At 37.2% G+C, this 18,783-nt stretch overlaps 1 protein-coding gene across 1 annotated transcript in view; it reads right to left on the bottom strand.

Annotated features, from left to right (window-relative positions):
• The window catches only part of JARID2 (jumonji and AT-rich interaction domain containing 2), a 115,088-nt gene that overhangs the window by 17,371 nt on the left and 78,934 nt on the right, over window positions 1-18,783 (bottom strand). Inside the window, exons 6-8 of the mRNA XM_039348760.1 lie at window positions 16,333-17,365; window positions 10,523-11,019; window positions 520-612 (exon numbers count right to left, since the gene is read on the bottom strand). Of these exons, the coding sequence (XP_039204694.1) occupies window positions 520-612; window positions 10,523-11,019; window positions 16,333-17,365 (1,623 nt within the window). The remainder of the gene's footprint in view (window positions 1-519; window positions 613-10,522; window positions 11,020-16,332; window positions 17,366-18,783) is intronic.

Below are 18,783 nucleotides of genomic sequence, written 5' to 3'. Positions count from 1 at the left end.
TAGCTATATAAGCATAATACACATATATGCACTTGAATAATATTTATATTAGATAAGTATATATAGAATTGTAACTTAACTGTTATGATATATTATACTCTTGTTTTTTTTCTGTTGTATTTTTTAAAGCACTTTTTAGGTGTTGCTTTTTTTGAGAAATGTACTGTACCTATCAATTAGCTTTATATTTTGTTCCCTTTCTTTTTCTGTTACTATTTTAAAAACAATACATAAATAAATATCTGCCTCTTTCTTTCCTATTTACTGCTTCTCCTTTTTTCTTAAACTTAGCAAGATTTTTACTTGTCTTTAAAGCAACTCTGCTTTTAAAATTACACAACAGGCAGTTTTCATGATGACCAAGATTGTACCATTTACCTGTCTACATCCAGTTAATATATGTTTCCATGTCAAAGCATCATTGCCATTACTTGTTAGATGCTTAGGAGTTTTCATATGTAGGGAGAAAAGCATCTGAGTCCAGAATAAGATGAGTTTTAATACTAGGACATTTCTCACCTCTATTTCTGCTGCTGTGGGGTCTTTGCTGAAGCACATACTCATAACGTTTCTTGCTGTTCGGTAAAAAGTTGTTAAAGAAACAGACCTTCCCTATGAAACAGGAGCAAACAGGGGAAAAATTGTGACCCTACATTTTTTTTCCTAAATATCATAATGCAATGAAATACCAAAAAATAGAAAAAAACACATGATTTGGAAAGAAAATTTATTCTGGCACTCAAGATATTATTGCTCTTTTTTTTTATTATTTCCAGCTACTGAGTCCCCTCCTCTGTTTCAGACAGTTGGCAAATGGGTCGCACTCCAGATTGTTTTTCAATAGACAGTGGTACCAAGATTTCAACCGATCCAAAAATGCTGGCGTGTATCTCAACTTTCCCTCTGACAGATGATTCTCCTCCATTGTTTATTATTATTGTTATTGGTTTGTCGCACAGTCAGCCAGATGTTCAGACTGGATTTGGCATTTTTGTGTAACTATCGAGTCCTTTCTAAGAACCTGAGCTAGGCAGAAGTGGATGTTTGATGGCATTACAGGTATTGTCACAGGATGTAAACTGTTCCAAGTAAAGCCGCCTTTTGCAATTGACTGATGGTGAATTTGTCAGTGCCAATGGTGTTCAAGTGGTGTCCAGTTATTTTGGAATTGTACCCAAGGTGCCTATTACTACTGGGACTATCTATCCTTGCTTTTGCCATAGCCGTTCTATTTGCAGGTCTTTATGTCTATAATTATGATTGGTCACACAGTCAGGCAGATGTTTAGATTGAGTATATTGTTATCATTATGATTAAAAGAAAAATATGGGAAAAATAGAGAAGGGAACATTGTCTAGATACTGCCCCCCAACTCCTGATTCTGCAAAGGAATCAGGGTCAGGCTTACCCAAAAATCTTTGGGTTCCTAAAAGGCTCACTCAACTATATTTTATGTCATGTGTCAAGAAGACGATGTCTTCCAGATACGGGCAATTGCCAAGCAAGGAAAGAAATATGATAGCAACCCCTCCCCCCCCCAAGAAGATTTCTAATTGGCAATTTATATTGGTTCTAAAAAACATAACAAAGATACTTCTTTAGAAATGTACTGGCAAGACTTGATTTCAGGGAATTATTACAGGAAAGGTAGATAAATTTCCTTCTACCGCATATATTCTGAAATCTTTCCAGACGTACAAAGCTAGAGATTCAAAACTAAATTAAAAATAACATATTCAGTATTTAGCCATATATCACTACCTGATATATTGCAAAACTGAACTAAAATAATTTTTTGTCAGAAATAATAAAGAAATATTACAAAGCTTCCACATTATTTATTTATTTAATTTTATTTATTAAATTGTTATGGTGAACCAAGAATGCATCATGATTACACAGCTGTGACTTTTCTCCTTCATTTAACTACTGCTGCAAAGTTTGCTTTCAACTGGAATACATCTGTGCCAATTTCCTATAATTCTCCGCTATCATGACTAATGCTGGCTAGGACTTATGGAAACTGAACTCCAGGCATAAGGCTAGAGAGGCTGATGCATGTCTTATAGCTCAGTAGGGGGAATATGCCAATATGTCAAGGTTTCTCAATCTAGTATTATCTAGATGCTTTAAATACAACAACCATCATCAAGGGATGATGGGAGTTGTAGTGCAATGTATTGAAAGGGCGCCTATTTATCATATAATGAGGATCACCGAGTAAAACTGTACTGGTAACATCTTAAAATGTGAATTATTCTTTCACAAAATGGCACAGATTTTCAAGATTACTAGTGGGAGAATGTGGATTTTTTTTTTTCACAGCTGGCTGGATTGTGGAATTCAAAGCTGGTATACTGTATATCATGGATGAGCACACAATGAGTAGTTTAAAAAATTCTGCTATCTACAGCTTAAATTAGTTCAATTCAATCTACTGATATATTTCAGTCAATTCAATTGTTGATTTTTATTTTATTTTATAGGATGTATTGACACAAAGAAATAATCATTCATAAATGATAAATACTATTTCATTTCAGGGTAAGTAATATTTTGCAGAGTGTTTTTGATTCATTAATTGTATAAAAGTATACAATTTAAGATCTGTTGCAAATCATTTGCGTTTTCAGCCAAAAACATAAAAAGAACATGCATTTCTCAAACCAATACCTTTCTAACATTACCATAGGCATTCTATGTATGTTTATCTATAAATAAACTGAACTACTAAGGAGACATCAAATGTTCTTGTTGTACTCCAGGCTCAATGGCGAACTTTGTCCCTAGGCATTCCAATGATTTTTTTTACACATGCTTTACTTCCATTATATACCATTCTGACTGGATTCAGCAAACAACACTAACCATAGCTCACACCTCTTCTGTTGATCATATGCACTCCATAAATCAACAAAAGCATAGTAAGGTTTCTTTCTCACACATTGCCTGATGAATTGCTGAAGAGGAAAAAACCCTGATCTACACATCTTCCCCGCACAAAGCCATGCTGCAGACCTTGCTCATTATCTCTTCTTACACCCTTTTAATCATAACTCTGCCAAACATTTTCTCATGCACACTTAAAAAAATTACCCCCTTCTTCAACTTTTGCATTTGCTCTTCCTAACTTTCCTTTTGTACAGAAGGTCATTCTTCCAATCATCAGAGTTGCAGATTAAACTAACCCACAGGTCGGCAACCTGCGGCTCCAGAGCCGCATGTGGCTCTTTGAGCCTTCCCCTGTGGCTCCCAGCCTCCTCTGCCTTTGCAGAGAGAGACAGAGACAGAGAGAGGCAATTGCACTTCCCTGCTTCTCTCTCTCTCTCTCTCTCTCTCTCTCTGTGTGTGTGTGTGTGTGTGTGTGTGTGTGTGTGTTTTGTGTGTGTGTGTAAAAGAGAGTGCACTCACAGTGTTCTCGGAGGAGCTGAAAAGCTTTCTGGGCGGAGCTCCTCCCTTTGCTGCGTCTCTGAAGGAAGCAGGAAGCAGGAAGGGCAGGAGAGAGCTAGCTAGCCCAGCTAGGCTGACTCAGGAATTCTGGGAGTTGAAATCCATGAGTCATAAAAGAGACGAGGTTGCCTACCCCTGAGCTTGTTGGACAACAGTTTGAAGCTTGCCAGGTGAGCAGCAGATAGGAGGGGGGGGAGAAAGAGAGAGAGAGAAAGAGAGAGAGGGAGGGAGAGAGAGAGAGAGAGAGAGAGAGAGGAAAGAGAGAGAGAGAAAGAAAGAGAGCGGGGAAAGAGGAGTGGCAGACCAAGGGCAGATAGAGAGGGAGGGAGGAAGAGAGACAGACCCTTTTGACATCTAAAATGAAGATAACACTGCATATATCCTTTTTTTACCTGTGTGTGTGTATGTAATTTTATTCTCTTAAAGCATTCTCTTGGTGATCATTGTTTTAATAGTATGAATATTCCCAAGAGTGATATTTTTATTTTTAATGTGTGTGTGTGTGTGTGTGTGTACACACACACACACATATATATACATACACACACATACATACACACACACACACACACACACACACACCTATAATAAAGGTAAAAAAGGATATATGCAGTGTTATCTTCATTTTAGATATCAAAAGGGTTTTGCGGCTCCCGGTGTTTTGTTTTTGGTGAGAAACGGGTCCAAGTGGCTCTTTGAGTGTTTTGGGTTGCCTACCCCTGAACTAACCGAACAGCCACTCCATAAGGACACCTCATCTATATTTTAAATTTTCTTCACTCATACCATCTTCACCTATAACATTCTTCAGTATTTATAACATTTTCACAGCATTTGAGACTTCATCATTTTTCCTTAGATAGTAATATTTATAGCACTTCTTTCTATTTTACTCTTTGGCAAATACAGTAACTACAATTTTCATACAGATCTCTAAAATTGTCCTTCACAATCCCTCAGTTCAATTTCACCCTAAATCAGTTCCTGTTACTGTTTTAGCCCTAATTGTTTATACTCTGTAAGATGCTTAAGAGCTGTAGCTTAAAAGTGTCCGGGTTCTTAGGAGGGTGTCAAACTGGCAGCCCACAGGCCGGATGTGTCACGCGCAGGCCATGCCCACCACAGCTTCCCAAAGGCAAAAAATGTCACAATACATCATGATATGTTCACGTGACACGACTGAATTTGACACCCATGTGCTAGAGTCTTAACACTTGATGAGTGAGTGAAGAGTGATTGCGGAAAAGTCTTATAATGTGATCTGGGATGTATTTTGGCTTTTGGAAAGTGGTTGGTATTCTCTAGCATCTACCTCTTTGTTTTCTTTCAACAAGGCGTTAGACATCTCTTCTGCCGTTTCATTTCCTAGAGGCCCTACAAAAACATGGCAGCTTCCAAGAAAAGGAAGAATGCATAAGAACAATATGATCCCAGATCACTGTCACCTCCTCTTTCCAAGTGGTGACTAAGGCTTCAATCAAATTAAGTATACCAAACCCCAAGAACAGGGGTAAGCAATTATTTTTCCCAAGAGACCACATGAGAAACTGGGATTGCTGTGGAGGGCCTCTGCCTTGCCCTCTTTCACCGCTATGGCCCACTACCCAACTGCTGCCGCCTGGACAGGGGCAACCAAAGGACTGGACGTGGCCCAGAGACTATAAAATGCCTAGGTCTGTTCAAGAACAACTTCAAGTCCCTTTTGAAACACAATAGGCCATTAGGCTCTTGGTGAAAAATAATCACATAGGTTTTATTTCCTGCATAGGCATACAGGACTCCAAAGTAATCAAAAAGTGATCTGATCACGATCAGGGACAAATACTATTACCCTCTCCTCACTCACTAAAGCAGAAGTATGCCAATTAAACTCAGCTATTTATTTCTACTCTGTGCTGACCTGGAGATGCTGTGGAAATCTTGACAATCTGGAGACTGTTGTGGTCAGCCAGGATTAAAAAGAATGAAGTAGAGTCCTAAAAAGACCAAATGGGTTTTGCCCATAAACCATCTGGTTTTCTGTGGGCTCCAGATTTAGCTCTGCATGAGATGGCAACTTGTGACTTCTCTTGAACATATGACTCCTGCTGGATACGATATGCAAATTATTGTCGCAGTCAGAGAAACCATTGCCCTGCTTCTGTAGCATACAACTTGAAGTCCTATGAAATGGGAGGCCCTGCTGATAGTATCTCATGTCCTTATAAAAGCCAGAACTGTCTTCTGAAAACACTTTATATGAGGCTGTTCTCAAAATCACTCTAGAAAAGCTCTTGGTGCAGAACGCAGTATCCCACGTTAGTGAGTAAGAACTGCAACATCATACAATACAGATGTTAGTGATAAGATTTCTGGGTGCAATGAAAAATGTTGACCTTAACCTTTAAAGCTGTACATGGTATGGCTTTTAGTATATCTAGCGCCATCTTTTCCAAATGTAACTAATCTGTCCAAAGTGCTCATCCCACATAGGGAGGCACAGGGTTCCCAATGCATATTACATGAAAGATTATGGGCCCCAAAGGCAATGTTTTTTCCATGGTGGTTCTCATTTTGTGAAGCCCACCCTCATCCAGACGCTTCAGGTAGTACAGACCCTGGCAAGGTTCAAGAAGACTGAGAAGACAGAATTCTTCCACATGAATTTAAGCCTTATTTTGTCAGTGACTAATTCGGTACCATGATTTTTATAACGTACTATATTGTACAGTCATTTTATTGTTTTATGGGATATTACTATTACTATCATAACCAACCAAATATTTATGCTAATTTCCCTGCCATGTGTAGATATTAGCAGTCATATATAAAGCCATAGTTTTAAAAAATAAAAGTGTTTTCCAAGTGGATATTTTCCAGTTATTTTTCTCATTTATTCCTGAGTCTCTGAAGAGCCTATATTTTCTGCACTCTCTCTCATCTTATATCCACACATTCATTCGTATCATCCAGGATGTTTTTTTCTAGATCGCATTCTTTCAGAAAATTGCATAATTTTGCCCCGCCCTCTTCACCATGTATGGAGCATAACAAGCAACTATCAACAACCTACATGTTGCTATTTTCACTTATAACAACCAAGATGATGCCAATTCATGCTGCTGAACACAAGTTTTCATTCATAATTAAATCCAAACCTTCATTCTCTGCATATATTTGTCAATTCCACAAAATTAAACTATCCTGTCTTCATTCACATTTATTACATTTTACCATTTCCACACAAACATCATATCTATTTTTTTTTTCATAGATATTTATTCATAGATTTTTTTTCACTTCAGGGTCTTTACCATATATTTTTCTTACACTTTCAAACGGCAATTTTTCAGATTTCACTGTCATTACTAAATGGGCTCACTGATACCAACCCCATAATGATTTTAATCAGTGTGAACTTTTAACTACTGTTTTTTTTTACAAGATAAAGTATGGGGGGGGGGGGAAACTAATCTCAGCAACAGCAATCCATGCCACCTGCAATACTCCCTGGTAACTCCAAGGACAGCACTAGTCAATGTTGGCTGATTTTGCAACCACAACTCAGTTTTACTGGAAAAATGATGAGCTTCTAATCTTCAAACTATTTTGCAGGGTTACTTCTCAGCTAGGATATACATGCAGAGTGATAACACTGCTCAAAATATTTTTCCTAGCCAAAATCTAGCTTGGAGCACCTATCTTTAAAAAAAAAAAAAAAAAAAAGCAAAACTAATACCAAAAGATTTTGAGTACTTGTTTGTCAATTTTTGCCAAGCAATTGAAAGCAGAAACTATTTTTAACAATTGGTAATCTTTAGGGAGAGAATGACAAATATCAGAAGTCCTTACAACAGATGTCCTTATCTTTTTCATTCATCATAAAGAAATCTCCAATGAAAGCTTTCTTTTGCCCTTCTTAAATTCCAATTTTGCCTAATATTTATACTCATACAATGTCAATTTGATTTTAAATAGAAAAATATATAGTGTATGTGAGTTCTCTCAAAACATTTGTATAGATATGGAAAGGATTTCTTGGACAAAAATCAAAATTCAAATCCCTCTGATCATTTTTGCTCACAGTTTCTGGATTTTAAATGCTATGTGAACTTGGCTTTAAGAATGACAGAGCTCATAAGCTAGATTTCCTGGCTAAAACTGAAACTATGGCTTGTGCTTGCCCGGCAAACCATAATTATTCATGATTTCATCTGTGTTTCTAAATCCTACTTTGCAAACACTGGGTCATTTCAACAGAAACTATATTTTGATGCACAGTGAGAAACGGTTGAAGTTCTTGAGGTCAATGCATGGAGCACTAAAACAGAATTTAATTTCTAACTGACCAGGTTTGCAGAGCCGGACTCTTTGGTATTATACATATAACTATAATCATGTTTTTTCCAAATACCCATTTTTTTCTATTTGAGACAGATTAAGTGCACCTTTACTTACATAAATTGCAGGAAAGCAAGGCCTTTAAGAAAAGTATTGAAATAGCCATGCAGGTACATATTAGAACGAATACCCTTTTGCCTGGCATTCTCTTTTCACAGGTATTTAGCTATGAAAAGCTATTTCAAGCAACAATACTAAAAAAAAGAATTATTTACATATTAAATGCTTACTTTAAGGCAAATGTGCAAAAAGACCCAGTCATTAGTATTAGAATTATACTTAGTTCACTTGGTTCTGGTAACCAAGGTCAGCGGAATAACAAAAAAGAAAGTTGTAAACATTGTAACAAAGCTAATATAGCTAGCTGTCAAAATGGACATGATTCAAATGTAATATTATGGAAAAGAAATCAATAAAGAAAACACCTCAAAGGAAACAAACACAGGTTAGCAGGCAGAAGGAGGTCTCACAAATGAAAAAGGCCAAGTTTAATCAATATGTGCAAGTAGCATAAAACTGGGAACCTAAACATAGTACATGCTAGTCCCCTTCTGAAATAACCTTTAAGTTTTAAGCAATTTTTACAAACTAAAACAAAATTAAAAGAAAGCTGGCATGAAAAGAAAAGCATCAATCTTTAGTGTCATTATTTCCCAAAATACTCCTAGATTCCAGATAGATAAAATGGACATTCTTTTCTAAGAATGTCCATTTTGACTACAGCCTAATGCTTGGTTTGTAAATATGCATAATATCAAAATAAGACAAAGGCAATGGAGGAGCTAATAGAGTATATAGAAATTAGAAAAAATGGGGAAAAGTAATTCTACCAGTTTATTTTACCAATACATGAGTGTTCTTTGAGCATGGTTACTATGGTAATCATTTTATGAATGGGGATGCCTTCTATAGTGGTCATATTCTGCGAGTCCAATTATATACTCTACAATTATCAAATGTGACCATAGCTCCCAAGATTGGAACCCCTAACGCCAAGAATGCTGTTCATTATACTGTATATAGTCAGTGGACTCTTTTTTTTCCTATTTTGTTCACTAGATTGTTTCCAGATGAGATTTTAATGTTGTCCTTACGCTGGTATAGTCAATTTTCAGGGGATCTGGATGATGCTGACTTCATATCTAGACTAGTCCTGGGTTGTTGTTTGTTTGTTTTTTTGGACAAAGGAAAAGATGGGAATAGCTGCTCAAAGTTTTTTCCATGGTTGCCCTAGAAACAAGCATTGTCTAAAACTCAAATTTAATCTTATAACATTCTAATACACGTTTATTGTGCTATATAAATATGAAAAGATGGTGACCCTCTAATAGATACCATAGTTTTAAGCTTGGTTGGATGATAGGCTCTTAAAATGTATTCAGCTGCAAACCATACCAACTATTGTTATGGAAATAGGATTACTTGTCACAGGGAGAATTGCAGATGGCAGTATAACCCCCAACAACATAGCCTACATCTGTGCTAAAATTAAGGAAGATATTGATAAGACAAGCCACGTCGATATGCTTTGTAGGCCAACATATTGCAACTATACAACCAAACAAAAGCTTGAACATGGATGAGTTTGAAGTGGTCATATAATATATATTTTAATCTGCTATTTAGAGTTAAAAATAAATCATGAATTATCTGAAGACAGAGGGACAGATTCTCCTAAGAACCCAGACTCTTTTAAGGATAATACTCAGCCACCAAAATCCAAATGAGAAAATTCTCATCTGAGATAACAATAGGTATATAAATATATTCATCAAGATGGTTAAACTCATTCTGTAGAGCAGTGTTTCCCAAACTTGACAATTTTAAGGCATGAGGACTTCAACTGCCAGAATTCCACAGCCAGCGTTGCTGGCTGTGGAATTCTGGGAGTTGAAGTCCTCATGCCTTAAAATTGTCAAGTTTGGGAAACACTGCTGTAGAGCATCCCCCAAATCAAATGGATGTGAGATGTGTTTGGACCAGAACTCCCAGCCTATATGCTCTTTGGCAACCGATTAAAAGGATCTGCACATGTTAAATGGATATAGAAAAGCCAATTTTATCTATTCCCTAACTAATACTTAAGGTAGGACAAGGTCTCACACCTTTTTCATAATGACAGAGAAGGCAAGGTAAAAGGGTATTAATCTCACATACCCTGCCTGTATCCTTGTGGGAAAAAAACAGGGATATGAATCTGGCTAATAGAAACCTAAACAATATTTAGTGTGGGAGTCTATCTATACAGATCTCGGTTCCTGAAAATGGTGATTACTTCAAATAAAACCACTGACTTGTGTCTGTGCAGTCTTCTAAGCAGCATCTAATTATCAGTTCACAGCAATGGGATAAAGAGCAGTGATGGAAAAGCAGTGAGCACTGGACACAAGTACCAACGTAAAAAAAGCAATGTATCTCATCCTCCCTTAGCATTTCAACATACTCAATCCAATCTTACTAACAATTACACAGCATGTGGTGGTGCCAGATGCTTAATACAGTGGGAAGGCTGCCAAATCAAACTGAGTGGAGGAATCAACATTCCTTTGCAAATGGATGAGCTCAGCGACAAGCAAAATAAGCATTCCAAACCACTGTTTGAACTAAATGAGAGCTGGCAGAGTGAGTGAAAAATACTATGTGCATTTTAGATGTGCTTTCTAGCCAAGACCCCAGCAAGATTTCTACTGACCTTGTATATACACTTGTGGAGGTCACAAAGAACACCAACCTCTTCTTCTTCTTCCACTGTGGTCTCCTTTTCCTGAGAGAAGAGTCGCCGCCTACCTGTTTTTTGAGGGACCTCAACTTCTTTTGCTTTGTTCCGGAAGCCATTTTTATGAACAATGCCATTGATGAGTCCGTTTTTGGGCTCGTAGCGGGGCAGAGACTGGAATTCATAGTTGTTGTCTGAATGTCCTTCCAAAGGACCCCTCCGCTTTTCTAGAATCTCCTTTTCAAGGAGGACTTCTTTTTCCAGTCTCTTGTGCTCCTCAGCAGAGAGGGAATCATAGGAGAGTAGATACTGGCAATAGGCTTCCTGCAGTTTTGCTAACCTGTCCTGTGCAGTTTTGGGGATACGCAGCATATCTGCCAGCTTATTCCATTTCTTGAGGTCAGTCACCTGCTGCATACCCCCCATTTCATTGATCAACTGGAAAAAGCAGGCCAAATCTAGCTCACAGCCTCCTGGAGGTCAATGCAGCAGAAAAGCAGGAAGGAAAAAAAAGAAAAAAAGAAAAAAGGGAAACACAGAAATTTGTTAAGGAAATTGAACACAGACCACATTCATTCAGGCCCTAATTTTTATGAATATGTCTGGAGAGTATCAATTTAGTTGGAGATGAAAGTAACTTTTTACTTAAACGCAAAACCTCTCTGTGAAAACCAGAGGCTAAGGAGAAGGATTATAGTCTAGTCTTTCCTTTGCTGGTTTTTCATGGGCAATTAAAAAAAGTTGAAGCCTAGGCAGAATTATATGGCCAGCATGCTAATTAGGTATTATTTCTTTGCTAGTTTTGTAAGTGAAACAAAACAAACAGAAATAAAGAAAAACACTTCCCACCCCCAATTACTATGATTACTTCATGAATCTATTATTCTTTTTCCATTTTTAAGTTCCCTATCTGCTGCTGTAGAAATCTACCATACGGAGAATGGAAATCTGCTTCAAACAGGAATGTACCTATTTCTCTCTGCTTGTGTTTGCACATCACCATACCAAAATATGCTTTGTTTGATTATTAATCAGTACTTTTGAATATAGCCAATGGTTTTTATTCCACAAACCACAGTTAAACAAGGTACAGCTTAGTGCAACAGGCAACAAAAGTCCTTGCCCCTTTATGTCCATCTATTTACATTGAAATAGCACTTTTCTTTCCCTTGCTACAAAAGCTTAGAAGGTAGAGTTATTACATAAAATTCTGCTGTAAATGTGAGCAGCTGAATTAGTGTTTTTACTTTGTCATACAGACTCAGTCCAATTTAGTTTGGTGGTTACCGTTAACCACTATTCCAAGACCAAGTGAAATGTATACTGTAGCTCATATTTTCAATATAAACATAAGCACACTTTGGTGATTTCACTCAGTGAAGTCAGCTTCTGAGGTTTAAGAAGAGGGACCATGTGCAAATAAATGTCTGCCGATGGTGCAAAATATACTAGCTGAGTTCACACGACACATAGCAATGTTAATAAAGAAAGACAAGCTGTTGGATCACTCCAACCAGGCATGGCTAAACAAACCTTGAGAGATCAATACATGGTTTTTCTGGAATATGTGTGAACCAGAAGGCTGAATAAGCCAAAGTCATAAAGCAAATAATAATTTTTGATAATTATTTATTAAGAAGAGCAAGCCAGAATTCTTGGTTCATGCATTAATTCTTAAAAAGCCAGCTTTCAATTTGATTTGTTTAATCGAAGGAGCTAAGCAAGAGAGACCGAACAAGATGCACTCCTACGTTATTCATTTCTAGTAACTCTATCTCATATGACATTTTAATAAAGATTATCAAACATGATACCCACATGTCAATAACAGATAATGTATATAAAATGAATTACATCCAGACCAATACTTATAAACATGTAATAACAAGCATGACATCCCCAGCCAATAACACACACACACACACACATGTATGTATGTATGTATGTATGTATGTATGTATGTATGTATGTATGTATGTATGTAAATCCCTTCTTACTCTTATGGGTGGTGTGTCTTCCTTAATATCAGGTCCTCTACCAGAGGCCTAGGAATTTGTTTCTGTGCAGTATCTAACATTGCTCTCTTCTGGATAGAAAACTCAGATGTTGTTCCTGGGATCTGTTTGAGCCACTTTCCCAGCTTAGAAGTCACAGATCTAAGTGTCTCTACCGCCACTGGAACCACTTTGGCCTTTACTTTTTTCCTCCTAAAGGGCCTAGTTATTTCTCTAGCTTCTCATAATAGCTTTTTATACGTGTGTGTGTGTGTGTGTGTGTGTGTGTGTGTGTAAGTAATTAAGGGAATACTCTCATCAATACAACCTGTTTTAATCATATACCAGGAAAACAAACTTTTGAAATGTACAGAATTGTACCCAAGATACATATGGTATAAAAAAAAAAACTATCAAGTATACTGTCCTCAGACCAATAAAATATAATATTTGCATAATTATATTTGGTGTTGCTCACAAATCATATATATGTGTGTGTGTTCTTTAACAAAATGAGAGGGTAATATATTTATTCTGATCTCTGTTTAGAACACATAATACTTTGAAGAATTTGGGATGATTCAAAATCTGTTTAGGGGGAAGATGTTTTTCACTTCTTTGCACTTTGTTAAGGACACACAACACATGAAAAAATGGGAGCCAAATGTGAATTTTTGTCAAAATATTAACAGTTCCTGTTAAAATTAACAACATATATTAAGAATTAATACGAAGAAAATTTACAGGACTAGTTCTGAAAATATTCCAGATTTTTAATACTAACAGGACACTAATTTCAATAGTGCCTGAATAAAAAAGTCATTTGGATTCAAAGAAGCAAGACTATTAATATAAAAACTTGTTCTTTAGCCATTTCAATGGGAGCTCAAACATATTCTGTGTTAAGATAGATATTACAGTGTTTGTTTTCATAGTAGCCTATGCATTTTCTCAAAACATATTGCCTTGACACTTTTTTCCTTTAGCAATTATTTAACATTCAAGCTTCTTTTAATAGAACTAACACTTTGGTTAATAATTTTAATGAAAAATAGGACTTTTTCAAAAAACTGAAGAACTCGCAGGAAAAATCTCTATTGCAGTCTAATCAATAGCCTTAATGAGAACAATATACCTTTTTGTCCTCAGGCCAAAAAAGATAGGGAAGCATTTGAATGAAGTAAATTTACTTTGCATCCTTTTATAATACCTATGTTATATACAAATAAAAAAGAATTAAATTTTATTCCAAGTACAGCTATTTTTTTTTTTAAGAAATCAGTCTGTGGAAGAAAAGAACTAACACAATTCAGATATAACTGGGTTCAGATTTAATGCCAAACAGCAGTTTACCAGTCTTATTCTCAGGAAGACATGTTCCCAACACTGCTATAACAGTACAATACAGTGGTACCTCGGTACTCATGCTTAATTGGCTCTGAGAGGCATGTCGAACACTAAAAAGGATGAGTAGCAAACAAACCATGTGACTTACCACTTGGCCCCTTTGTTTCAGCTGGAGAGAACTTCCTATCAGTTCCTTTTCCTATGTCAGCAACTTCCCAGCTTGGCCAACTTCCTGTCTACCCTGTGCGCTGTCTCCCGCTTCCTTTTGCAGCGAGCTTCTCAACATGGCCGACCTCCTGTCCTGTCCTCTGCAGCTGTCCCCCACTTCCTTTTGCAGTGTGTCAAGTACCGAACAAAGATGAGCACGGGACAATATTTTGATGTCAAAATGTGTCAGGTACCAAATCTGACGAGTTCTGAAGCAGTCAAATACTGAGGTACCACTGTATCAGAAATGACTGGCGGTTCCTTCTCTAGGCTTTGATATTTTCTTAAATGCTGGTGTTCTTCTTTGCCTTAAAGCGGTAGTTCTTAAATTATCTGACAAATTATTCCTTTTCATGGTCTCAAATAATGTCATTATTCCCACAAAACTCCCAAATCTGCTGTTTGACACAAACGTCTTGACAGACCCACAACTGGACCCTCAACTCACAAACAAGCAATTACAAATTGCTCCATCACCCTCAGGATATTCAGAAATTTGCCCAGTTTAAGAACCCCTGCCTTAGAGGACCTGTGGGCCCGTCTCAGGTTTACACATCAACTTCCCTTCTCTAGCAAGGCTGCAAAACAAAGGCTTCTCTTGCAGTTGAAGTTTCCATTGAAATGACTGTAGTAAACAACACTGTATCATGATACAGGAAAATCATCCAACATCATGTTATCATTTGATATACGAAGAAACAAGCCAGTGTCAAAATTGGGCTATTTTGACCTGTTTTAACAAACACTAGTAAATAAATCACCAAGTGTGGTAACACGCTGTGAATTTAGGATGGAATTAACCATTTCTATCTTCCTTTCCACAACTGTACCTAAACAGAGTGGGAATGTACAAGCATCCAAGGTTCATGCCAGCTCATTATAATTATGCTAAACTGAAAGAGCTGAAGAAGGGAATGAGCTGGCTGTATGACCCATTTCTTCTGTCTACCTTGCTGCATGCAAGCTCCCTGATCCACTCCTTTTTAGATTCTTTTTATTCCTTTTTAGATTCTGTATACAGAAACAAACTGGGAAGCTGGCAGGCTGCAAAGCAAAGTGCCTATCTCCAACCAGTGGTCTCCACACCAGTCCTTTGGTTTCCTAACTGGCCATGTCCATTAGAGTAGCCAGTTGGCAATTGGACAAGCTTTCCTGTGGTAGCCACGGCACACCTCAAAATTCTCAATAGCTCAAAACTGTGGCCTTCTCCAGATTCAAAATTCATCTGAACAAAGTCAGTTATGCTAAGTACACGCATGAGCAGGTTTAACAGAAGCCCAATAAATTCTATTAACTAAACACTTCAAATGGTAACTATCTGCTGCCACTTAATGAATGAAAGTATTGATTATGTTTACAAAGAGCACATCTCACAAAAAATACTGCCTTTTAAAAAATATACAGATTATAAAGGTGCTTTAATTATAATTCAATTTAATTAAATTAATTAATTTAATTATAATTCAAAAGCTTACATATTTATATATATTCAAAAGCTTATTATAATTTATTACCATTAAATTAATTATCATTAATTTAAACATTTACTTCGTATTCCCTGAAAAAAAAAAGACTGTGCTCACTATTTTCTTTTGTATTCCCCAAATCAACAGAGTCTTAAAAATAAAAGTAGCATATTGGATGAAATCCTGAAACTTGATTGTACTAATTATACTTTGTCAACCTATCTGTTTAAAGCTTACAGGTAGTCCTTGACTTATGACCATTCATTCAGCAACTGTTTGAAGTTACGATGGTGCTAGAAAAAAAATGAACTTGCTGAGTGGTCCCCAAAGTTATGGCTGTTGCAGCATTCCCACGGTCACGTGAATGCTTCAACTCCTCCTACCCACCTATCTTTCCCTAATCTTTGTCCTTTCCATATTTTCTCATGAGGAGAAAAGTTAAATATGGGGATGGGGGGAGTAATTATATGCTCTTGATCCACATAGCTTCCCTGGGAACCCCCTAAAATCCAAATGTAGAGTAGATGAGGCCTATCTTACTACATATGTGTCTGATCACTATCTCTTCTCAAGGCATAAAATAAGATACTTTTGAAATTTGAGTATGTTTGCTTTGAAGAGGACTAGTCTGTATGAAACGGCATGGAAATCTATTGCTTACCCTCTACCAGTGCTTTGTGTTCGCTGAGGATTAATCTGAAAATAAATCAGCACTCAAAATGGTTTCTTGCCACAAAGACCAACAAAAAGCCTGTGTGAATAAGGGACTCACCTATGAGTGGAAGCTCATCCATAGTAATGCCCTGAGATTTGAGGTGCTTCTTGATACAGGCCAGACGCTGCACATTGGGCCCCCAGCGCCTGCTGAGTTTGTGAATGTGCTGGATCTGGGTCACAAACCGCATCTCTTCATTCAGCTTGCACTCAGGCCTCCAGTCAGGAGGAGGGATCACCCGGCACATCCCATACTTCTCAACCTGAGCACGGATTGACTCAATGTATATCAATGGGTCATGGAACTCCTTGGGGGAAGGCCTGAGAATAGGAATCTCTTCCATCATGGCCCACCCAGACTTGATGCTACCTTTCTCGTGCTTCCCTGTTGAGTCGTGTGGCTTGTGCAAGGACTCTGTTTGAGAGGTAGAATAATGTTCACAGGAGGCATTTTCTGTTTTGCTATGTGCTTGTTTCCCTGGCGTGTTCTTCCCAGCAGCAGCTCTTTTCGGCCTATTCCTTTCCAGACTTTTTTGTGGCACCTCCTGACTTCCAGGCTTTTTCACATGGCCATTCAGCAAAGGTCTTTCCACAGATGGTGCTTTTTTGCTTGGGGTTTCAGTCACATATGTGGCCCCTTTCACTTTCTTGACAGGTGACTGTATTTTGTCTATATGGTTTGCTTCTTCCAGCCTCCTTTTTGAATTGCGCAGCCCTTCCCTCAACTGCCTCCCTACCTCCTTAGTGCATGACTTTTGGTTCAACTTGCCATTGACCTTGACACCATTAATAGCTGTATTGTTGGGCTTGGCCACTCCAAGGGATAGCACCTGTTTACGGGTTTTTGCATTGCTACTTTCCATTTTCCCTGAGATTGTGTGGTTGACAGGTGTACTGAGTTTGTGGTGATTTAGTTTGGTTTCCTTGACCAGTTCTTTCTTGGCTTTGGTGTATGTGACAGTTCCCTTAGTCACTGTTGCAGTGTACTTCACAGTTTTGGACGGTGAAGGTCTGACGTCTCTCATCTTTTTGGCACTGGCTGTATTTGCACTCAGAGTTGACATTCGAGTGATACCATTGACCTTTGAAACCTGGAGAAGCCAGGAATATCAGAAAGCAGGAAGGAGAGAGAAAAAAGAAAAATCAATGGATACTAGATAAATCAACGAATACACAATAAATCTTGAAGGCTTCACCTCTCTTACAAGCTTCTTGGGAGAAAAAAAATACACTTAGTTACAACAAATGGCTCTGCATATTATTATGTCATAGACTTTGCTTAGTAGAGAGCAGTATCAGACGCTTCTTTTATAAATTTAAAAGGGAAACTATAGAAGAAAACAGCATGGACTGTGTGCATATATTCATACCTCTAACACTACCCACTGAATGAGACAGTACTTCTGTTTCATAGCACTGCTTTATAGTGGGACTATGCAAAGATTTTGTATCATGGTTTGGTTCTAGAATGGATCCAATGTTGTTTGGATCTTGTGAATATATAATATGTGCTGCCATACTTCCTTCTGCCTTTTCTGTATTCTACTGTTATAAAGCAATCTATGTGTATGTCGAGGCAATTAAAAGTACTTAAACTTCCAAAACAATATAATACTTAGGCAAGTCTAAATTAGTGATAATAGTAACAGGGCAGCAGAATGAATAACAACTAGGATGAAGTAAAGTCTTAATTTTTTTTCCAAACCTAAAAATAATCTACAGTTTAGTTTGGGCAAGATCACACACATAAATACAACCATCAGGGATGCATGTTATCTCCCCCCAGTCAATACTTGTTTTCTAATATTTATTTACTGTATTTACCATCTGTCACCTATCAGACAAATAGGTCTGATTGTCTGACTAGAAATTAAGAACCAACAAGCTAATGCCAACTTTAAAGGAAAATAAATCCATCTTCTATCATAATTTAAAACCAATCATAAAATAATAAGCATTCATACTAGGATACAATATTTAGTACTGCAAGGAAATAATATCTAATATACACCCAAGAGATTAGTCTGGCTCTGAATGATCCAGCTTCTACAATGATCTCAGGAGGTACATATTAAAATTATATAGTAAACATTTGCTCAATAGTTATGATATGTGCAATTGTTATTATTTTATGTTGCTCAACACATTATCAAAGCAGTTTTACTGTGTACTAATAATTTAGAATAGCAATTATGATATTACAATACTTAGCCAGATGTTCCAGTGAGATCACTGGGAATCAGTTGAGATTAATTTTTCTTAAATTTTTCACAGAATTTAACCAAAATTTTCCAGTATTTGATCAATGTCTAGCTTTGCCAAGGTAAATTCTAGAATAATTATTCTAAGGGAAGAAAAGAGAAGAAAGACACCTACAAACTTTGTCATTTGTGATATTTGTCCCAAAGTGATTTATACAGTGGGGCAAAAAAGTATTTAGTCAGCCACCAATTGTGCAAGTTTTCCCACTTAAAAAGATGAGAGAGGCCTGTAATTGTCATCATAGGTA

The sequence above is a fragment of the Crotalus tigris genome, unplaced genomic scaffold (genome assembly GCF_016545835.1).
Source record: "Crotalus tigris isolate CLP2741 ecotype Arizona unplaced genomic scaffold, ASM1654583v1 scf7180000017564.2150845, whole genome shotgun sequence".
Classification (NCBI taxonomy): Eukaryota; Metazoa; Chordata; class Lepidosauria; order Squamata; family Viperidae; genus Crotalus; species Crotalus tigris.
The sequence above is the reverse complement of the archived record's forward strand: the minus strand, read 5'-3'. Positions and strand labels throughout refer to the sequence as shown.